General features: G+C 41.0%; 1 protein-coding gene across 1 annotated transcript; it reads left to right on the top strand.

The window, feature by feature from the left end:
- The first annotated feature begins 857 nt into the window (after positions 1-857).
- On the top strand, positions 858-18036 carry LOC134654849 (TNF receptor-associated factor 3). The gene is made up of 10 exons (XM_063510316.1): positions 858-951; positions 2817-2930; positions 3317-3459; positions 3767-3980; positions 5669-5810; positions 6893-7062; positions 8050-8245; positions 8710-8825; positions 9699-9854; positions 17795-18036. The coding sequence occupies exons 1-10, from the start codon at positions 871-873 to the stop codon at positions 18011-18013; spliced, it is 1551 nt and encodes a 516-aa protein (XP_063366386.1). The 5' UTR covers positions 858-870; the 3' UTR covers positions 18014-18036.
- The last annotated feature ends 4655 nt before the right edge of the window (positions 18037-22691 follow it).

Raw genomic sequence — 22691 nt, 5'->3', positions numbered from 1 at the left:
ATTCATCCCCTAAAAGGTTTAAGAAGGGGTTGAAAGTTGATATAGAGTTCAAATTTTATTTAAAGCTAGGAACTTCAAACTTCGTAAATAGGTAGTTAGATAGTAGGTTTTACTAAATAGTGGACTTGAAAATATACTGGAGGTTGAGAGGGATTATATCGAGAACAATTTTATTCAGTTAGGGGCATTAAACTTCGTAGCCAGGTTGTGTATAATAATTAACAAATGATTAACAGTCCCTACTGCTATCTTTTGCTGCATAATATTCTAAGCTAATGTAGAATATATAACCACCAATATACAAATCCACGCGTACGAAGTCGCGGGCAACAGCTAGTTAGGAATAAACACGGAGGTCCCATAATATGTATATTGGTTTTGAGGTGCTGTGTGTGTGAAACGACAACCTCGTCGTTTACTCTTATCACTGACAACGCCCCGTATCAAATATCAATGAGAGATAACTTATCAGATAGGTACCTACCTATGATTCACTTGGCAGAACTGACAGAAGTTTCAGCACGTTGTGCTAATGCTATATTGTTGCGTTTCACAAAAATAATAAATAAAAAAGTAATATATTCGGTTAAGGAGAATTCGTTTCAGTAATGTGGTTTTTAAGTGCGGCTGTGATAATAATACGACTTTAATATTTTGTAAATAGTGTCCGTCTGAACTGAAATTATTGTTTTTCTTTCTTTTGATTGTGTTAAAACTGATAAAATAAATCGATCAACGTGTTATCTTTGAGATTATAGTAAATATAGTTAACCTGTTTATGTCTACGATTGAAGAAGAGAGGTGGTAGGATATATACAGCAGTGGGATGTTTATTCGGAGATACCTAGTTAAAATCGGACCAATGACAAAATGAGTGCTGTGGATGATAAGAAATCAATGGACAGCGAGTGCTATTTCTGCAATGAGTTGTTTGAATTGGGACAGTTACAGGTAAATTTTAAAGCAGTTTTAAAAATTAATAAACAAAAAAAACAGAAGAAGAGAGATCAGAACAGAGTTATCCCGAAATCTCAGCAACTAAAAGGGTGTTAAAATATTGAGTATAATAATTAATATAGGTTTTAATTGTTTGTGTCTGCTTGATACCCCATTTTAGTCATTTTTATTTAATGACATAATATTTTTTTTATTAATAACATTTATTTTGTCCAATAATCATTGCATTCCACAGGACTTGAGATAATCGCGAAGATACGTGTTTATAGGAATTGATGAGATAACATTTACCGGAATGCTGAAAAAAACATTTGTTTATCAAGCCGTTGTATACTTAAGAGTGATTTTACATTGTCCTATCCGATATCGGGGCCTTTAGAGCAAATTAACTTGACATGGCTGTATTTGTAGCGTTGGTATGGTATCCTATAGCAATTATAAGAACGTGCGACTTTCAATCCGGAGGTCGCTGGTTCAAACCAGGGATGTTGCGGATGCAGATTTTTTTACATCCGCGGACGCGGATATTTAAAGGCTCACATCCGCGGATGCGGATGCGGATGTCAAGATTAGATACTTAGAAAACGTCAAATATTACATTTTTAGTATTTTTTTATTAAAAAAACGAAACGTTTAGTATTTGAGCAAGAATATAGGTGCGTTATACAGGGTGCTTCCTGTAACAGGAGCAATAAATTAAACTGTAGGCTGTATTCCTCAAACTGACCAACATTTGTTCAGCAACTTTTGAAAATAACTCATGTTTTGATTTTTATTACACTTTAAAGTTTATTCTAAGACGCAATGTATTGCAAATTTTGTTATGTTTAAAGCGTGACAAGCAACGTCAAACACACTGATGTCAGCATACATTGAAGGCAATATTTATTTTGTATGAAAAAGAGGAAGTCTAAAGGATTCATAATTTTTAAAAGTTGCTGAACAAATGTTGGTCAGTTTGAGTACAGCCTTTAGTTTAATTTATTGCTCCTGTTACAGGAAGCACCCTGTATTTAATAAACAGTAACTTGGCCGACTTTTCTGGATCTAGACGATTTCGTTATAGGTAATTGTTTATCATAGAGAACCATCAACGGGATTTTATTTATGTCATGTCTGACTTTACATTATTGTCAACGTATATAAATAGTCTATTAAATGAATATTAATGCTTAAATAACTAATTTACATCAGTAATGACGAAATTATCTAGCACTTACGCCGCCGCTAAGACGTTACTGTACCGACTTGTTCAACATCCGCATCCGCATAAGCTCCGCATTGATTTTATGCGGATGCGGATGTTGAAAATAATGCGGAAGTTCCGCGTTTGCGGATGCGGATGTTCGCAACATCCCTGGTTCAAACCCTGGCTCAAAATTCATTAGGAACGAATGTACAATATATACTTTGATTTACCGATCGTATTTCGGTGAAGAAAAATATAGTGAGGCAACCGGATTAATTTCAATAAGGCCTATTTTCCCCTTTGAGATAGAAGGATAGATAGCAGCCACTTTCGTAAAAACTACGCCAATTCTGGGGACTACAAAAAGTGGACCCCAGGCAACCAGCCGTGGCAAAAACTCGGGACGACGCTAGGATGATGATTATCCTAGCTGTATTTCTTTTTATAATAGACTAGCGACCCGCCCCGGCTTCGCACGGGTTAACAAATTATACATAAACCTTCCTCTTGAATCACTCTATCTATTTAAAACTAACGCATCAAAATCCGTTTGCGTAGTTTTAAAGATCTAGGCGTACAGAGGGACAGACAGACAGCGGGAAGCGACTATGTTTTATACTATGTAGTGATTACCTTTAAGAGCATTCATAAATGTGTTTGTCTTTATCAGAGCCACCTGAAGCTATGCGGCAGCATCTTGGAGCAGTGCCCGCTGCGCTGCGGCGCCTGGATCCAGAGGAAGCACAAGGAGACACACGTGAAGGACTGCCCGAAGATGGAAAAGGTACTATAATTTCCATACAGACATTTGACTCTGAAAACAAACCTCATCGATTGATACCATTCATAAAAAATCTATTCTAAATATCTATTATAAACAATCAAAAGCTCCTATTTCTACATATGGTGACGTCACGATGTATTGCCATTTTGTTAGAAGAGTTTCGTCAGTAAAGTGCGGGTGCCAGACTTTGACCATCATTTGTGACTTTTGTATTGCTTTAATAAGACAATGGGTCCCATACAGACATTTGATCCTGAAAGCAAACCGATCGACTGATACCATTCATAATTTTTTTTTCATCAAAACCCTATTAGTGCAACATACTTTAACAATAGAAAACAATAATTAAACAAATAAACAACCTGTATAATTTATATTGTTTTCAGAATCGCTCCACATCATCACCGTCACACGCTCGCAACGCTGACCCTTCCCCTCCAGAACCCATCAAGAACCACACGTGGTCCCCCAGGGCAGTGCAGCTGGATGACTGCGTCACTTATCTTGAGAAGGAGGTCGCTAATATTAAGTAAGTGTTTGATCATCTAGGGTCTTTGTGAGGATTAAAGTAAACGGCTCTTTGGAGTCGCCCCTCAATACCCTACATTTCCAGCAATAAAATGCTTTCATTGTGGTAGATATGGGCAAGCCCAAATTCACTGTTTGAAGTTACACGTATTACCTTTTCAAGTAGTTGAGCCACCGTGAACAAAGTGTATGAGAAAAATGCAAGGCATACGACGCGTAAGTAATTTGTGTAAAATTATTAATTTGTAAATTTATCATCAACAGATTTCAAGGTTTTTACATTAATTTTCGGAACTCCTGATTTCCAGACTAGTCATCACAGAAGAAGTGAACTACCGCGACGTGCAAGCCTCAGAACTCGAGAACCTTCGCTCGAAGCTGGTCCTAGTGGAGGAGCGAAGTCAACACTTCCTTTCGACGCTTGTGTCTTTGCGTGCAGCTGTGGATGATGAGGCGGAGCGTGCTGCCAACTGGGCTGCACAGTTTAAACATGACCTGGCTAATGTGCAGCTAGCTTTACAGGTATTAAATGTTCCACTCCAACCATTTATTCTTTATCTTTTCCTTTCAATGTGCAATCTCTGATTAGTAAATAGATTGAGAAAGTAAAAACACCAGGAAACGGGAGTAATCCCGATAAGGCCTAGATTTCCCTTTGGGTTGGAAGCAGGGTTGGGCAGTATTTCAATTACATGTATTTGAAATACAAATTAGTATTTTGTATTTGTATTTCAAATACTACCTCAAAAGTATTTTGTATTTGGTATTTCAAATACTGCACTCACATGTATTTAGTATTTTGTATTTCAAATACTTCAAGCTTCAAAATACATTTCTATAAATACATTTTATTAAATTCTATAATCCTAAAATGTCTAATCTCTCGCACAAGCTGTGAGCCGACCGCGAACCTCCGATCCAGCCGAGATACAATTTTCATTGGCTGGATACTGGATCTATATTAGGTCAACTTCTGCGTGGAACTTTTCGTTTAAATCTAGGGGATAGGGTCATTGCAGTAGTTTCCGTCCATGCACTAGTTTTCGACGACTTGACGGATTATCAAATATATATTTCATTTTTAATTTACTACTTTTTGCGAAATCTTCATCTTCCTCGCGTTGTCCCGGCATTTTGCCACGGCTCATGGGAGCCTGGGGTCCGCTTAGAAACTAATCCCAGTAATTGGCGTTGGCACTAGTTTTTACGATAGCGACTGCCATCTGACCTTCCAACCCAGAGGGTAAACTAGAGCCGTAATTGGAATTAGTCCGGTTTCCTCACGATGTTTCCCTTCACCGAAAAGCGACTGGTAAATATCAAATGATATTTCGTACATAGTTCCGAAAAACTCATTGGTTCGAGCCGGGGTTCGAACACTTCGAACTCGCGACATCCGGATTGCAAGTCGCACGCTCTTACCGCTAGGCCACCAGCGCTTCCTTTTTGCGAAATATCATTGTTATATGTAGACAGATATATTGCTTAGACGCCTTAGACATAAGGATTGAAATCAGTCCAAATTTGTGCAGGAATGTAGGTATATATTCAAATTTCGTCAAGTGGACGTAAACTAGAGCTGGACGAAAACTAGCGCAATGACCCTATAAGTTTATATGAAAGGATATTCGTTAACGTTAAAACTAAATGCTAAACAAAAAAATAAATAAAGGTATATTTTGTAATTGAAATACATTATTTTAAACACTGTAATTTGTATTTTGTATTTCAAATACCCGTCACCAAAGTAGTTTGTATTTTGTATTTCAAATACTTTTAAAAATGTATTTTGTAATTTGTATTTCAAATACATGGAAGCCAGTATTTTGCCCAACCCTGGTTGGAAGGTCTGGTCAGGAATTACCGTTGTGCCAATTTTTGGGATAAGATTGTCGAGCGAAAACTAGGCTCCAGCTCCCTTAGCGAAGTCTGGCAAAAAGCGGGAACGATGCTAGGAAGTTGGGACTTTATTTTTCCTCGATAGTATCCTTGCTGCTATAGCTGTTGAGGCAGAGCTTTCCAGTTCCAACAGTCCTGTCTTCGACTTTATTCTATAAATTTATTGATTTTCTTGAACGATCCTGTTGAACCTACTTGTCCACTAACATGGTTGGTGTGTTCAGGCTCTCTCTACGTTTCAAAACGTGCTTCTCAACTCAATACTCAGCTTACCTCTCTAATCTAGACTCTTGATAATCCACATCTTGCAGGAGCTGCAGAGTCAGCAGCTGACGACAGCGATGCGGCTCGAGAGTACAGTCAGCAGCTTATTGCACGAGCAACATGAACGCGAGCTTTTGGAGACAGCGCTCACGCAGCATGATAACAGGATACGTGCCGTTCATAAGCTAGGTGAGAGATTGCGACCAGGCGGCCTAGCCAAGTTGACAATCGCTTGCGCTTCGCCATCGAATCGCTTTGTGTCTCTTTATCACTCTTCCACATTCGTGTGACAGTGACAGTTGCGTTTTGTTCACTACACTACGTAGCGTTAGCGATTGGCATGTTGGCTACGGGGCCAGGTTGCTCGAGCGCCTCTTAGCTTCTTACCACTGGAGAAGCGCTAAGATATATTAACGGAATTATCTGTTCCTGATATAATGGTAACGGTAATGGACGTAGGAGATGCTTAAGTTAGTTACAATGTGACGACTTTATTGACGGACAGTGGTTTGATGTAGTCAAATTATAATTTACCTAAAGATTGTCTTTGTCGTATTCTCGTAGTGTGGTCGTTTCACGGCGGCCGCTCTTGAGTAGACATAGGTAAAGCTTTTTTTTATCGGCTACTGTCGATTTCGCGCCCATTTAAGAGCCAACAGGAGTGATCATTTCTCCATACAAACGTACTCGACTGTTTCCTCCGTGGGTTTTGAAGCTAGAGCAATGATTTTTTCAACACAGATTAATATTGTCAATATCTGTGTCGGACCGTTTTGCTTTTTTTGATATTTTTGTTTTTTAAGACGCTAGAGCCCTTCAAAAATGGCCAATTGACTATGCCGCAATGAGAGGCGTGCTATTCAAAACTGACATCAATTAGTCAAAATTCAAAAAAGCAAAACGGTCCGACACAGATAATGTCATAATCATTTAGATTTCCAAATTTGGTTACGATTGGTTAAGTTTTGGAGGAGGAAACAGTCGAGTACGAAACTTCGATTTTTGTTATTTTTACGCAGGATTTTTCGCCTTGTCCTTATCGCACTAATTTTAGGAGCCGCTTCCGTTAGCGAGACGGGTATATTTACCTAAAATATTTAAATCTTAGCTCCTGTTGGCTCTTAACAGAAGACCGATTAACGTCAAACAACAGTAAAGTATGAAATTTTCCATGCAATAAAATTTATCGAACGCTTTAACGGTAACAGACAGTTTGGTGCAACCGGCCCTAAGAGAACATGCAGTTAATAAAGAGAATTTCTGATTTCCAGAGGCAGTAATCGATTACATAAAACAGACGGTTGAAGAGGAGCGCGCGCGCAACTCCGAGAGCCGCGCGGCGCTCGAGCAGGAGCTGGCGGAGGCGCGCAGGTCGTCGGCGCAGTTAGGGCAACTGGCAGCAGTCACGGCGCAGCTGCAGGGCGCCGCTCATGACAGGCCGGTAAGATTTAGAAAGGTTTAACCTTTTGGATTGTTCGCTACTGCTCGATGCAATAGGCCAGGGGCCCGTTTCTCAAAAGCTTGTATAACTTGTAATACAAGCGGATGTCACTTTTTGACAGCTTTTGTTAGAAAGGGATTTCCACTTGTATTACAAGTTACAAGCTTTTGAGAAACGGGCCCCAGTTGTCGTTGATGTCCAAAAGATTCATAAAAACCTTACTCAAATAAAAAAATGATTGTTAAACTCAATCTCAAATATTTTTTCACCTCAGCAGCTCGAACAAGGGTACTTTGCTACTTAAAAACAGTGAGCAAAATCGCATTTTGCTCACTGAGTGAGACAAAATGAGCAAAATGCGATTTTGCTTACTGTTTTTAAGTAGCAAAGTAAAACATGAGTGAATATAGGTAAGTGATGAAGAAGGAATACATTTTTCGGGGTCTCTAATATGTTCTCACTGCTGAGGTGAAAATTTTTTTGAACTACACGAGATCAAAGTCACAGTTACATCTCGTGCGCTTTCGAGTCGCTTACTACGCTCAAGATTCTAAATTAGATTCACTCGCTACGCTCGTGAATCTAGTATAGAATCTTTCGCTTGCACGGGACTCAAAATAAGCACTCGAAGAAATATCAAACTTTGATCTCTTGTTGTACAAATAACTATATTACACTTCATGGATGGACATCCTCCAAAGGATGTTCAAGCTAAGTCCAGTCACGAAATGAAAAGGCACACTTAAACTACCTAAGGTCAACCGAGGTCGTCTCTTGTGGTAAATGCGTCATTTGAAATTTTGAAGATATCTTCGTAACGCAACATATTGTAACTATATTATACCCGTCTGCATTAAAAATTCAGTGACCACACTTCAAACAGAGAGGGTTGCAATAGGTCTAAAATGTTCCGTTTAGAAGAAATCTTTAAAAGACGCATTTACCTCGGTTGACCTTATGCACTTATTTAATGTCCTTATGTTCCAGGAAGTGGACCGCCTAGCAGTCCTCGAGCTGGCAACCACGGAAGCTCGCGCCGAAACCGCTGAGCACGCGGCCCGCGTGGATATCGTCGCGAGAGACATGCGGGCTCTCACCAAGTCGTACCTTAAGCTGAGGAGCGAGGTGGCAGACTTCCAGGCGAGGGTGGGCTTCGAGAGGGCGGAGTTTGGGAGCGATGATGGTAGGCAAACAAACATTTATCTGTGTGTGTTTGTTAATATTCTACCATTGCGTATATCTCAGGCCCCGTAGACAACATGCCAATCGCTTGTAGCGATCGAAACGCAACTGTCACTGTCGCACTAATATGGAAGAGTATCTCTACTCTATCACATACACAAAGCGACACAAAGCGTTTCGTTGTCGAAGCGATAGCGATTGTCAGCTTGGCTAGGCCGGCAGGACTGGCCTTACGAGCAATAAGGATGGGGCATGAATGAGGTCAGTACAGCGGTGTGACACTGCTACAACGCGATTGGTTGATGAGTTCGCATTACGCGCGTGATTGGTCGCAACTAGTTGCGTTTTAGACTGCACGATTGGCTCGAATTCGTGAGTGACACTGCTGAATTAGTACCATTTTTAGTGCCCGTAAGGCCCGTCCTGAGATATATGTACGTCAATGTACAGATTTATTTTTTGCAGGGCACCTTATCTGGCGAATTGACAACTTCACGGGGCGGATGAAGGACGCAAAAACAAATGACACTGTGCTCACCAGCCCATTGTTTCGAACTAGCAAATACGGATACACTTTGAAGGTTCGCTTTTAATTCTTACCAGGTTTATCCAATAATGACCTAGGTACTATAAAAGAACAACTAGCTTGCTTTAAATAACTTTACAGTACATATGGGGCTACTTTTCCGCACTAGTGCGTAAAATAGCACTTTTCGTGCGTATGTCGAAACTTTAAAGTGCCATATGTACTGTAAATCGTTGTTCGATACACGTGCGAATAGGTAATTCGCAACTCGTGTCGATTTAAAACACTCCCTTCGGTCGTGTTTTAATTTATCGCCACTCGTTTCTAATTTCCTCTTTTCGCACTTGTATCGAAAATAACTATTGCATGCACGAAAAGCAGCATACAGCAAACAAATTGATGCAGGATCTTGACAGTGATACTTTTTGGAAATCCTGCCAAGGGAGCGCCATAGGACACAAACAGTAGTAAACATTAATTAATTTGTTTCCAAAAAGTTGCGCTATCGCTATATCGTAAGGGATTCATGTAGTAGGTGCGTGCAAGTACGTACTGCTCGCCCTTAGAGTTTGTCAAAGACGCCTAGTCTTTCCAAGATGGAATATAGTCGAGAAATTGGGACGGGTACCGCCGTTACGGGGTAGCCTAGAGGTCCAGGGCGTTAGCCGCGATAGCTGAAGACGCCATCAAATCCGGTTTCCGCCACTGGAGGGCTTTTATCACTTTTTCTTTAGTATATGATATCTAAGTATTTCAGTGTATAGTTGTAAACATGATGGCTAAGGGTAACATTCCATTTCTGACCGCAGTTGCACTACTGGCACTGAACGCGTCGGTGTTACGACATTTTACAATTTCCATAGTAAAATGAACAGTAGTGCAGCCGCGGTTGGAAATAGACTGTCACCTTAACTTGAGATCGTTACAGGCGGAATTGAACCTTAACGGCATCGGAAAATGGAGGGGGCGGCACATAACGTGTACCGTGCGTCTAGTCGGCGGGCCTTACGACGCGCTGCTGGAGTGGCCCTGCGACATAGCGATCAACATTGTGCTGCGGGATCAACCTAATAACCGGAATCAGGTAGAACCGCGTTTAACAGAGTTAAACGAATTTGGACCTTCTGTACAGTAGTTACATTCCATATTTAAGTGCCAACGCCAATTAAAGGGCCCTACATGATTGTAGTACTAGTAGATTGGATATGGATCCGCATCAGTATCCATACAGTAGGTACAGTCGGAATTATATCGGAGCGGCCAAGGCGCACACAAATATCTGAACCTGAACACGTCTCTATTGCCAAGGCGTTAGAGTGTTCAAATATATTAAATGTAAAAAAAAGGAAGAGCCAGTTCATAACACGAGATTGGTCTATCCGTACACTTCTCCAGACAATATTGAACACAAAATAAATTAAAAGTGGAAAAATTCACTGTCTTGGGTGGGACTTGAACCCAAATCTGCAATCTGCTTAATACAAAATTAATATTAAGAGCAATTATTATTAGAGTTTAATAAAATCAAGAACTACTGGCGTATGAAGATACGCCAGTAGTTCTTGATTTTATTAAACTCTAGATAACTAAGAAATCTGATCCTTTGAACAATCATATAATAATATCAAACCAAATAAGAACCAAAAAAACTATACTTGTTAGCGCTGTTGGCAGCACCGCCACCTTCGAGCCAACCAATGATGTGTTAGAACGCAGCCCTGCATCTCCAGGATGCCAACATGCACGGCGAGGTCAGCGGCCAACCAGAAAGCGCGATGCTGGCGCCAGAGTTTCGCCTATGCAACGCATCTCCAGGCAGCGCGCCGCAAGCACACTCTCTTGCATTCTAACCACCGTACCCATCGCGCGTGTCCTAGACTTATAAAGAACCTTATATATAGTACTCATTGAATACCATTAAAAATGGTAATTTAATTTAACATTTGTTTTATTTAAATAGCGCCAAAAGGGCGCAAACATAAATTGGCGACCGTGACAGGACACGCGCGGAATATTTTGAGCCTTTTTACAGTGCCTGAGCAAAGGCCGCCATCTTGGGACGCTGTGGGCCTGGAGCCGGCGTCGACGTAAGCTACCAACCACCAACACCGCGTGCCATCGCCGCCAGCTCAAGATAAACCCGAAGACACAAGAGGGAAGGCAGCGGCGACTGGGTCCGGTTCAAAACTACGAGGAGCGTCGGCGCATAGCAACAAGGCGGCAGCGCGTGGCGGCTGGCGAATCGAGGAAAGTGCCGTGAGGGGTGCCCAACATAACCCGTTTTTTACCTTACCCCTTACCACCTAACCACTTACCTTACCTTTGCCATTCTTACCTTAAATACCTTTTGCCTTAACTTTAAACTTAAAATCCTTTTGGTAATTAAAACTCAACTTAAATTTCTTTGCGTAAATTGTAACGTAAATTCAACATTCCCAATAATAATTTAGTACCTACATTGACTTTGACCTTTACTTAACCTCACTTGACAACTTACTTTAAACTCAAATACCATTGAATTCCCTTACAACCTAACCTTAAAAGAGTGCTTATTGTGTAATTATTGCCTTCATTTGTGTTTTACTTTCAGAATAGTTCTTCAAAGTGTGATAATCGTGTGCGGGCTCGCTTTCTGCCACGTTGGCATATACCTACTGCTAACAGTGTTAAGCATCTGTTAAACTTTATTTCTGCTTAAATGCCTATCGGGGCTTTCTTAATTTCATTTAAACTATAGTGAAGTGCTATTATTCATTCCATTTAAAATTTAAAGACGTACTTTTCTAAAAACCAGTGAAATTGCATGAGCCTTTTTTTATTTCGTGACGAAACCTTTTTAATCACGCATTCACGCTTAATTCATTTGCACTTAAAGGCCCAAACGTGTGTTCTCTTAAAATTTGACTTTCTTAATTGTATTCCGAGTACTTTCGCTGACCTAATCAGATTCTTTTTAACTTCACCGCTGCTTGCATCTTGGTTTGTGTTCGCATATGCACATATTCGTTTGCACAATTTCAGTGGGCAACCTGTCGAAGTGCGTGCCGCGTGCCACGAATACATCGTGCCACGCCCACATCTATCACCACGTGGCAAGTTGTCCAGTGTGAAGCCGCAAGCTGCTGCGACACACCAAGGGCACCTCTGCGTAGCTGTTGAAGGCACTAAGGGGCGTAAGCTGTTTTGCCAATTTTTATTTTCTTACGTGGATAACTTTAAACTCGCATTTAAATTAAAATTTTGTTGTTAAGACTTGCTAGCTCAGCTAAAAACATAATTCAACATGACTGAAGCAGCAAAAAGGGAAGCTCTTTTGGCAGAACTACGTGTTAAACGTGGCTCCATAAAGGGCCAGGTTTCTAAATTCCGTGGCTACTTAAAAACAATTACAGAGGATGAAGTGCTAACCGGTGTTAAATTCAATGAGCTGACCTTAAGATTAAATAAAGTTATAGAGTTATCCACGCGCCTTGACGAGCTGCAAACTTCGATAGAAGTAGCTAACTCTGACAATCTTGACAGTGAACTTTTAGAACGGGACACTAATGAGACTCATATTAACACTGCTATAGCTACAGCTCAGAGTATACTTGAAAGCTCTCAGGCTCAAAAAATGTCACCGGAGACTTCTGTTAAAACCTGTTCTTCAGGAGGCTGTCACTCGGAGCATCTCGGCTTCAAGCTCCCTCAAATTAAAATCTCTAAATTTGACGGATCTTATTATAAATGGATGGAATTCAAAGACCTTTATGAATCTTTAATTCATAATAATGAACACATTAAGCCTATCCATAAGTTTCATTATCTGAGTTCCTATCTTGAGGGAGAGGCTTCGAGAGTCATAGCAAATTTAGAAGTTTCCGCTGCCAACTACACTGAAGCCTGGAAACTTTTATGTGACAGGTTCAGTAACAAAAGGCAACTGATTACTAACCACTTAAATGCTTTATTTAATTTAGAGCCCATACAGCGAGAATCTGATAAATCATTAAGATTTTTAAGCGACCATGTTACTAAAAACCTCCGTGCCCTTAAAACATTGGGGCAACCAACGGAGCACTGGGATACAATGTTAGTACATTTGTTAGCTGCTAAATTGGACACTAATACTAATTCAAAATGGGAAGAGCATAGAAACACTCTTAAGGAGTGGCCCACACTTGAAGATTTTAGGGAATTTTTAAAGAATCGTGCAGATATTTTAGAAAACCTATACCGCTCAAAGCGGGACAAACAAGCTAACCACAAGCCAGAGCCTGTGGCTAATAAAACTTCATTTAAACATGATAAAAACATAAAAACCTTCATGATTTCAGAGAAACAAAGTGACAACAAGGGTCGGCCGTGCGTCGTGTGCCATGGCGATCACAGGGTGTACGACTGCCCAGTCTTTAGAAAAATGTCAGTCGACGAGCGCTGGGCGCGGGCGTCCACCCTGAAGCTGTGCCATGTCTGCCTCCGACCGGACCACGAGACCCGCGCTTGCAAGTTAAACGGCTGTCGCGTATGTAAGAGACGACACAATACATACCTACACACCTCACCAACTAACACTTCTAATAGTGGAGCTAACATGGAACAGACAGTTCAGTCTACCGATAGTGCTAGGGTTAATGTAGCCTGCGCCTCCACTATGCTAACTTCTGACAGTGCAGAGGTGCATCACACCTTCACTGCTAATACTTTGCTTACCAATAGCGAAGCATTGCTCTCAACTGCTCTAATTGAAATAGTTAACCCTTTCAACAATAAAAAAGAAACTGTGAAGTGTCTGTTAGATAGCTGCTCACAGTCTAATTATCTTACTGAAGCATTAAGACAACGCTTGCAACTTGATCTTCAGCCTCTAACTGCCTCAAATGTTACAGGAATAGGAAATACGCCTCTGACCTATAAGCCTGTACGTTGTGCAGCTCATATTAAATCTAAATTAAGCGATTTCAATGCCAATCTTGACTTTCTAGTTTTAGACCAAATAACTGATCGCTTCCCACTAAAATATGTTGACGTTAGTCAACTTAATTTACCTGCTACTATGCAGCTTGCAGACCCAACCTTTAATGTGCCATCCCAAATTGATATGCTGTTGGGAGTGGAAATGTTTTGGTCAATTGTAACAGGTGCTGCAAAAACAATGCCAACGAGCAAGCGCACCTTCCTAATCCCATCTAAACTTGGGTGGCTAGTAGCTGGCCCGGTAGAGGGAGCCACTACACATGTAAATTCGGTAACCACACGTAGCCATCTTTGCTTAGCTGATCTGTCGGCCCAAATGACAAAGTTTTGGGAGACAGAGGAGCTGCCGTCAGAGGCGGACTCCATCAAAAATGGGAGTGAGTTCGACTCTCACCCCATAGAAAAACACTTTGTTGAAAATACCTATCGCCAATCTGACGGCAGGTTTGTAGTGCGTTTACCTTTAAAAGATACACCAGACTGCCTAGGCAACACATTCAGCATAGCTAAAAAGCGCTTATTTAACTTAGAAAAGCGTTTTAGTAAACAGCCTGAGCTTAAATCAATGTATGTTGATTTCATAAATGAATATAGGGATTTAGGGCATCTGTCGGAGTCTAAGCAATGTTATACAGCCAACCACCTCCCTCATCACCCTGTGATGAAGGAGAGTGAATCTACTCGCTTAAGAACTGTGTTCAACGCTAGTTGCCCAACCTCCTCTGGTTATTCTATCAATGATATCCAGTTGGTAGGACCAAATATCCAAAACTCACTGTTTGAAATATTGCTTAGATTCCGTCAGTACAGGTATGTGCTCTCGGGTGACATAGAAAAACAATACAGGCAAATTTTAATGAATGAAATGGACAGAAACCTACAAGTGATTCTATGGCGCGAAGACGAGCACCTACCTATACGCTCTCTCACTTTAAATACAGTAACGTATGGCTTTGCGTCGGCGAGCTGGCTAGCGGCTCGCTGTTTGTGGCAGTTAGGGGCTGAGAGCAAGGATCCTTTGGTTAGGACCATTATACAAAATGATTTTTACTGTGATGACTTATTAACAGGCGCAGACTCTGAATCAGAGCTGCTTCATATACAGGCCGGCGTCTCACAGTCTTTAGCCTCTGGTTGTTTCAATTTGCGTAAATACCGTTCGAATTCAAACGCGTTACTAAAGTCAGATTTCATTAATCAAGATGATCATCTAGCTTTGAGTCAAGCTTGTCAAACACTTGGACTGGGGTGGCAACCCAGCCAAGATATATTAAACTTTTCAATTAAAAATGATCACTCTGATGAAACAATTACAAAACGAACAATTTTGTCTAAAACGTTCCAAGTATTTGATCCCTTAGGTCTTTTAAGCCTGTGCACAGTCAAACCTAAGATATTAATACAAACTTTGTGGAAAGAAGGCAAATCTTGGGACGAGCCAGTTTCGCCTGAAATACAGCGAATCTGGTCGCGATTTATAAAAAATTTGCATCACATTAAAGGACTCAGTATACCTAGATATGTATTGTGCGAGGCGCCCTCCACAATAGAACTACATTGCTTTTCTGACGCTGCAGAGACTGCATATGCAGCCTGCATTTATGTAAAAACTATTTCTGACTCGGGTGAACAACAAGTCCACCTGCTGTGTGCGAAAGACAGAATAGCTCCAATCCGGCGCACAACTATACCACGATTAGAATTAGCTGGGTGCTTGTTAGCAGCACAAACATATGCAGCCGTAGTAGGAGCCTGGAGACGTCCTGTCTCTCGCACAATATTCTGGACTGACTCTAGCTGCTGCCTGGCTTGGCTAAAGACAGACAGATCCAAACTTAAAACTTTTGTAGCAAACAGAGTAGCCGCTATAGCCAGTCTCACTCCCGGAGCCACCTGGAGACATGTACCTACAAAAGAAAATCCAAGTGATCTTGCAACGCGTGGTGTTGATCCACAGCATGTCTCTGGAAACGCTCTGTGGTGGAAGGGCCCCGAGTTTCTATTAAAGCCTGAAAATGAATGGCCAGAGCTAAATTCTGTCGAGCCGGAGGTCTTGCCAGAAATCAAAGTAATGTCTATGCTTACAAGCACAGACGATGGACCATCTGTCATTGATTTTAATAGATTTTCTAAATATAAAAGGCTACAACATACTATGGCTTATGTGCGCCGTTTCATAAATAACTGTAAGCCCAGCCTGCCTAAATTAACTGGCTCGCTATCGCCACAAGAGCTTACAGACTCTTTGCATACTTTAGTTAAAATTGCACAACAGCAGTCATTTGCTTCTGAACTTGAAACGATGCGCAAAGGTCATAGGTTGAGTCCTAGATCACACATTATAACTCTGAACCCATTTTTGGACTCACAAGGTCTCTTAAGAGTCGGGGGAAGGCTAGATGCTTCAGATTGTAGTTACGAACAGAAGCATCCCATGTTATTACGTGCTAAACACACACTAACCAAACTCATTTTTACACATGAACACATACGTCTCTTACATGCAGGGCCACAGCTATTGCTATGCTCAGTACGGGACTTGATATGGCCAGTCGGGGGCAGAAACGTCGCAAGGAGCACGGCCCACAATTGTGTCACTTGTAAAAGAATCGCTGGCCAAACTTTAAAAAATATAATGGGCAATTTACCAGCGCAGCGCATAAATGCTGATTTTCCATTCACGTCAACAGCTGTTGACTTTGCAGGTCCTTATTTAATAACAGATCGCCGTGGACGTGGATGTAAAATCACTAAATGTTATCTGTGTCTATTTATATGCTTAAGATATAAATGTGTTCATTTAGAAGCTGTTAGCGACCTGTCTAAAGATGCATTTGTGCTGGCACTCCGCAGATTTATCGCCAGGCGCGGCAGACCTGCGGAGCTGTTTTGTGATAATGGTAGAAACTTTGTAGCTGCAGCCAAAGAGATAAATGATTTTTTTAAGTTATATGAAAACGATATATCTGATTTTGCAGCTGGTCAAGGTATAAAATTTAAATTTGCACCAGCTTATGCTCCTAACTTTAATGGCTACGCGGAGGCCGGCATTAAAAGCGCCAAATTTCACCTCAAACGAGTTTTGGGCAATACACACCTTACCTTTGAGGAACTTTCGTCTCTTTTTAGCCAAGTGGAGGCAATTTTGAACAGTAGGCCTCTCTGCCCACTCTCCTCCTCCCCTAATGACTTTTACCCCCTTACTCCCGGGCACTTTCTCATTTTTAGGCCGCTCACGTCGCTGCCGGCTCCGCCACTGCAAGACCGGAACCCGAACCGCCTGGACCGCTTCCTGAGGCTAGAACAGCTGCGGCAACACTTCTGGAAACGCTGGTCGACCGAGTTCGTGTCCCTACTGCAACAACGCTACAAGTGGCGCGAGAGGCAACGCGATCTACAGCTCGGAGAGCTCGTACTCATTAAGGAGGAAGGCTTGCCGCCTTTGCTATGGCGCATGGGCAGAGTCGTCAAACTATATAACGGAAAGGATGGCGTGCCGCGCGTAGCTGACATCAATACCGCTAGAGGGATAGTCAAGCGAGCACTCAACCGAATATGTCCGCTGCCTGTACAACAGAGAGAGTCCTGAAAGACCCTCGGCTTTCAGCGTCCCGGAGTATGTTAGCGCTGTTGGCAGCACCGCCACCTTCGAGCCAACCAATGATGTGTTAGAACGCAGCCCTGCATCTCCAGGATGCCAACATGCACGGCGAGGTCAGCGGCCAACCAGAAAGCGCGATGCTGGCGCCAGAGTTTCGCCTATGCAACGCATCTCCAGGCAGCGCGCCGCAAGCACACTCTCTTGCATTCTAACCACCGTACCCATCGCGCGTGTCCTAGACTTATAAAGAACCTTATATATAGTACTCATTGAATACCATTAAAAATGGTAATTTAATTTAACATTTGTTTTATTTAAATAGCGCCAAAAGGGCGCAAACAATACTTATCCTTTTCTTTTGGGTGCTAGTACTAGTGAAAGACAAAGATAGTATGATTGTCTCTGTCTATGTTTGAAATTAGACAGTCCTTTGACAAACTATATACAATTTGTTCGTATATTTCCAGGCGATGGACATAGTAAAATCCCTCCAGCTCCGTCGTAAATCGTCGTCCAAACGTCACGACTACGACTCCACCGACGAGAAGACGCGCTCCACGGAGGCTCTCGACAAGACCGTCACACAACTGAAGAGGCAGTACATCTTCATACCTCACACCAGCTTGGACAAGTTCGAGTATGTTAAGGGTGATACGGTGTTCTTTGAGTTTATTGTCAACCAATAATTAACCAGCACAACTCAGTAAACCGTCCTACTCGACCGAATAGAAGACGCGCTCCACGGACGCTCTGGACAAGATCGTCACACAACTGAAGAGGCAGTACATCTTCATACCTCACACAAGTTTGGACAAGTTCGAGTATGTTAAGGGTGATACGGTGTTCTTTGAGTTTATTGTCAACCAATAAATAACCAGCACAACTCAGTAAACCGTCCTACTCGACCGAATAGAAGACGCGCTCCACGGACGCTCTGGACAAGACCGTCACACAACTGAAGAGGCAGTAGATCTTCATACCTCACACCAGTTTGGACAAGTTCGAGTATGTTAAGGGTGATACGGTGTTCTTTGAGTTTATTGTCAACCAATAATTAACCAGCACATTTCAGTAAACCGTCCTACTCGACCGAATAGAAGACGCGCTCCACGGACGCTCTGGACAAGATCGTCACACAACTGAAGAGGCAGTACATCTTCATACCTCACACAAGTTTGGACAAGTTCGAGTATGTTAAGGGTGATACGGTGTTCTTTGAGTTTATTGTCAACCAATAAATAACCAGCACAACTCAGTAAACCGTCCTACTCGACCGAATAGAAGACGCGCTCCACGGACGCTCTGGACAAGACCGTCACACAACTGAAGAGGCAGTAGATCTTCATACCTCACACCAGTTTGGACAAGTTCGAGTATGTTAAGGGTGATACGGTGTTCTTTGAGTTTATTGTCAACCAATAAATAACCAGCACAACCAACTCAGTAAACCGTCCTACTCGACCGACTGGAAGACGCGCTCTACGGACGCTCTGGACAAGACCGTCACACAACTGAAGAGGCAGTACATCTTCATACCTCACACCAGTTTGGACAAGTTCGAGTATGTTAAGGGGGATACGGTGTTCTTTGAGTTTATTGTCAACCAATAAATATGCAGCACAACTCAGTAAACCGTCCTACTCGACCGAATAGAAGACGCACTCTACGGACGCTCTGGACAAGATCGTCACACAACTGAAGAGGCAGTACATCTTCATACCTCACACCAGTTTGGACAAGTTCGAGTATGTTAAGGGTGATATGGTGTTCTTCGAGTTTATTGTCAACCAATAAATAAACAGCACAACTCAGTAAACCGTCCTACTCGACCGACTAGAAGACACGCTCCACGGAGGCTCTGGACAAGACCGTCACACAACTGAAGAGGCAGTACATCTTCATACCTCACACCAGTTTGGACAAGTTCGAGTATGTTAAGGGGGATACGGTGTTCTTTGAGTTTATTGTCAACCAATAAATATGCAGCACAACTCAGTAAACCGTCCTACTCGACCGAATAGAAGACGCACTCTACGGACGCTCTGGACAAGATCGTCACACAACTGAAGAGGCAGTACATCTTCATACCTCACACCAGTTTGGACAAGTTCGAGTATGTTAAGGGTGATACGGTGTTCTTCGAGTTTATTGTCAACCAATAAATAACCAGCACCACTCAGTAAACCGTCCTACTCGACCGAATAGAAGACGCGCTCTACGGACGCTCTGGACAAGATCGTCACACAACTGAAGAGGCAGTACATCTTCATACCTCACACCAGTTTGGACAAGTTCGAGTATGTTAAGGGGGACACGGTGTTCTTTGAGTTTATTGTCAACCAATAAATGGGTGGATCAACTATTTCTTGTTGTTATACTGTCCGGTCAGCCAAGAGACAATCCTAGCATAGTTTGTTAGAAAACATTGTACACCACCTTCTTCTGACACGCTTGGTAGACGACCCTCAATGGAATGGGTTTATAAGTAACACAAAAAAGCGTGTTTGGCTAATTTAAATGCCTAATAATCAGGTTTTAAAGTGACCCAGGAGATATTATGTTTAGGTACCTACCTACATAATATTTTTGCAATAAATGCTTTTGACTTTTGAACGTAACCATGGCAACGAGTGACAAGAAAAAGTTGATTCACCCAAACCAGCACAACTCAGTAAACCGTCCTACTCGACCGACTAGAAGACGCGCTGCACTGACGGCCCAATTCGAACAATGCTTATAAGATGTCACACCGATACGGTACCGATCTGTCAGTATCAAAAGTTACGTTTTTGGTAGATGAAATGTCACTTTTGACACTAATAGATCACTATCGTATGCTATGCCGCTGTATTTCTAAGTTCTAAGCAACATTTGTGACAATTTTAACATGTACAATAATAATAGGTCTGTAATCAAATTAATTTAATGAAATAAAAGTAATGTACTACAATAATATAATTTATTTCATAACACACGTATAACACAGATATGGACGAATAGGTACAGGGAAACAGACAAATAGTCAAAATACCTATAGGTATGTATGTGAGGGTGAATCAATCTAAAACAGTTAATTGCTAAGGCCCACTTGCACCATCCTTCTAACACGCGGTTAAGCGGACCGTTAAGCCAGTGTCAAATTGTACTGGTAACCATGGTAACTCCAGGTTGAAACGGTTAACCCCGGGTAAGTGGAATGGTGCAAGTGGCGCTAAGAGAGAATGTCCCCTGCGTTACTCTTAAAAATTACTATTTCAATGAGTAAAACCACGAAAGTAAAAAAATTATAGTACCACAGTGTAACATTCACAGTAAACATTTCTTTTAAGAAATCGTTTCGCAATCGTCTCCTGCGTTACCGTCCGTAACTCAATAGTTGATTGACCCGATTATCAACAAAATGTCGATGACAATAATGGGGACGGTATTAATCCATATAAGTGTTCATAACTTCATAAGATGCATATGTTTAATACATTGCTATATTTATACTCGTACTTTAATTTAATTTCAATACATAATCATAGAGAAATATAGTAAGACAAGAGTGCTCACTCCATACATCAGTTCAGACTATTAATTTCAGTGTCTACATCTAGAATCGAGTAGCGGAACTATCAGTACTGCTACTTGACAATAGATGTAGCACCGACCGGAAAGTCTTATCTCAACAGCATAAGATGTTCCGGTCGGTGCTACATCTATTGTCAAGTAGCAGTACTGATAGTTCCGCTACTCGATGCTAGATGCTAATAGTCTTTTTGGTACTAAAACTCATGTATGGAGTGAGCACTCTATGTATTTTTTTCTCTATGACATAATGCAATGAATGAATACCATCAGTCGACGATTTCTTTTTTTATACGTAGACGACATCGTCTGGTTGCGTTATTATAACCTAACATATAACATTTAATTAGTCTACTGTACTTGTATTTCAAATACACTAAGTTAAATAAATGCACTTCATATATAATATTATGACATTACCGTATAATTTTACCATTTATGACACATAGTTTCTAAGATATAAAATTTGTTAGTTTAAGCCTTAAGGTATATTTTTTCATCAGATCAGAACATACACTAAATTGTTGTGTACAGTACAGTCGACCACAAAGAAATGTATCCACTTTTTCCCCTTTTGCATTGTAATAAAGTGGATACATCTCTTTGTAGACATACAAGTAAACACGAAATCCCGATTTTTGCATATTATGGCCTCTTAATATTTACTAGGTTCCTAATAGTATTTTATGCAACCGTTGTTTAAGAGAGGTCAAAAAAGGCCAGTGGCGTGAGTATTGAGGCGAAGCCGAAAATTGTTAATAAAGACGCCACGAGTATTTTTTGACTCAGTTAAACAACGTTGCATACAATACTTTTTCTACGACCAAGCACTTACTTTGAAATACAATTGTAAATTTAACAAATATTTTTCATTCAAGAAGTAGCAAAGAATGGATGGAACAGGCGGGAAAAGAGTGAATGAAATAAAAAAAAACATGTCGATGGTTCACTCATCTGTCAGAGATGACAATTAAAATTAGGTCGGCAACAATGTATTCCATACAATATTTTTTAAGTGCTTGAGTATTTTTTAAGCAGTTGAATAAACAATCTACATTTATTAATAATAATAATATTTGATTTCTCATTCCAAAAACAGCACCCAAAAATACATATATGTATTTATTTTTTTACACAACCTTAGGACAAAATATACTCGAGGGACGTAGAGGTAGACTTTTACAACAATGTATTACCACGAAAACTTACCGTCTTAGAAGTATTCGAACAAATTACATTATTTTAGAAAATATTTAATTTTTTTTTTCAAGTAGACACACTACTATATAAATTATAAACTTAAATAAATGTCATATACTAAGTAAAAGTGACCAAGGCCTCCAGTGCCCCAGGCTGGAATCGAACCAGCGTCCTCTGCTATCGCGGCAGGTGCCTGGTCACTTTTTCTTAGTATATGATATTTATTTAAGTTTACTTACTGTCTTAGTTTAAAGTAAGAACAAGCACGGAGAATTTCGTACATTGACCCGCTATGTCTATCTCTATCTCACGCGCATAATTTATATTGCTGTCCCGCCCATGATGCCGGTGGTCAAGGCCACTGTGCAAGCGGAACACCAATATCATTATGTGCGTGCGATAAAGATAGGAAATGATGGGTCGATGTACGAAATTCTTCGTGATTACCGTTCTTACTTTAGTAGCTTTATATATAAATATATATTTTTTATAACGACTCAAGAATTATATTAGGTTTTTTGTACCACAGCCTTTCATCACTAAACCTCATTTTCCATCATTTTATAGTTTGATTACATGGTTATATTTCATTTT

Source organism: Cydia amplana, chromosome 15, assembly GCF_948474715.1.
Source record: "Cydia amplana chromosome 15, ilCydAmpl1.1, whole genome shotgun sequence".
NCBI classification, from domain to species: domain Eukaryota; kingdom Metazoa; phylum Arthropoda; class Insecta; order Lepidoptera; family Tortricidae; genus Cydia; species Cydia amplana.
Note: the sequence above shows the minus strand (reverse complement) of the source record. Positions and strands in the feature narration are given on the sequence as shown.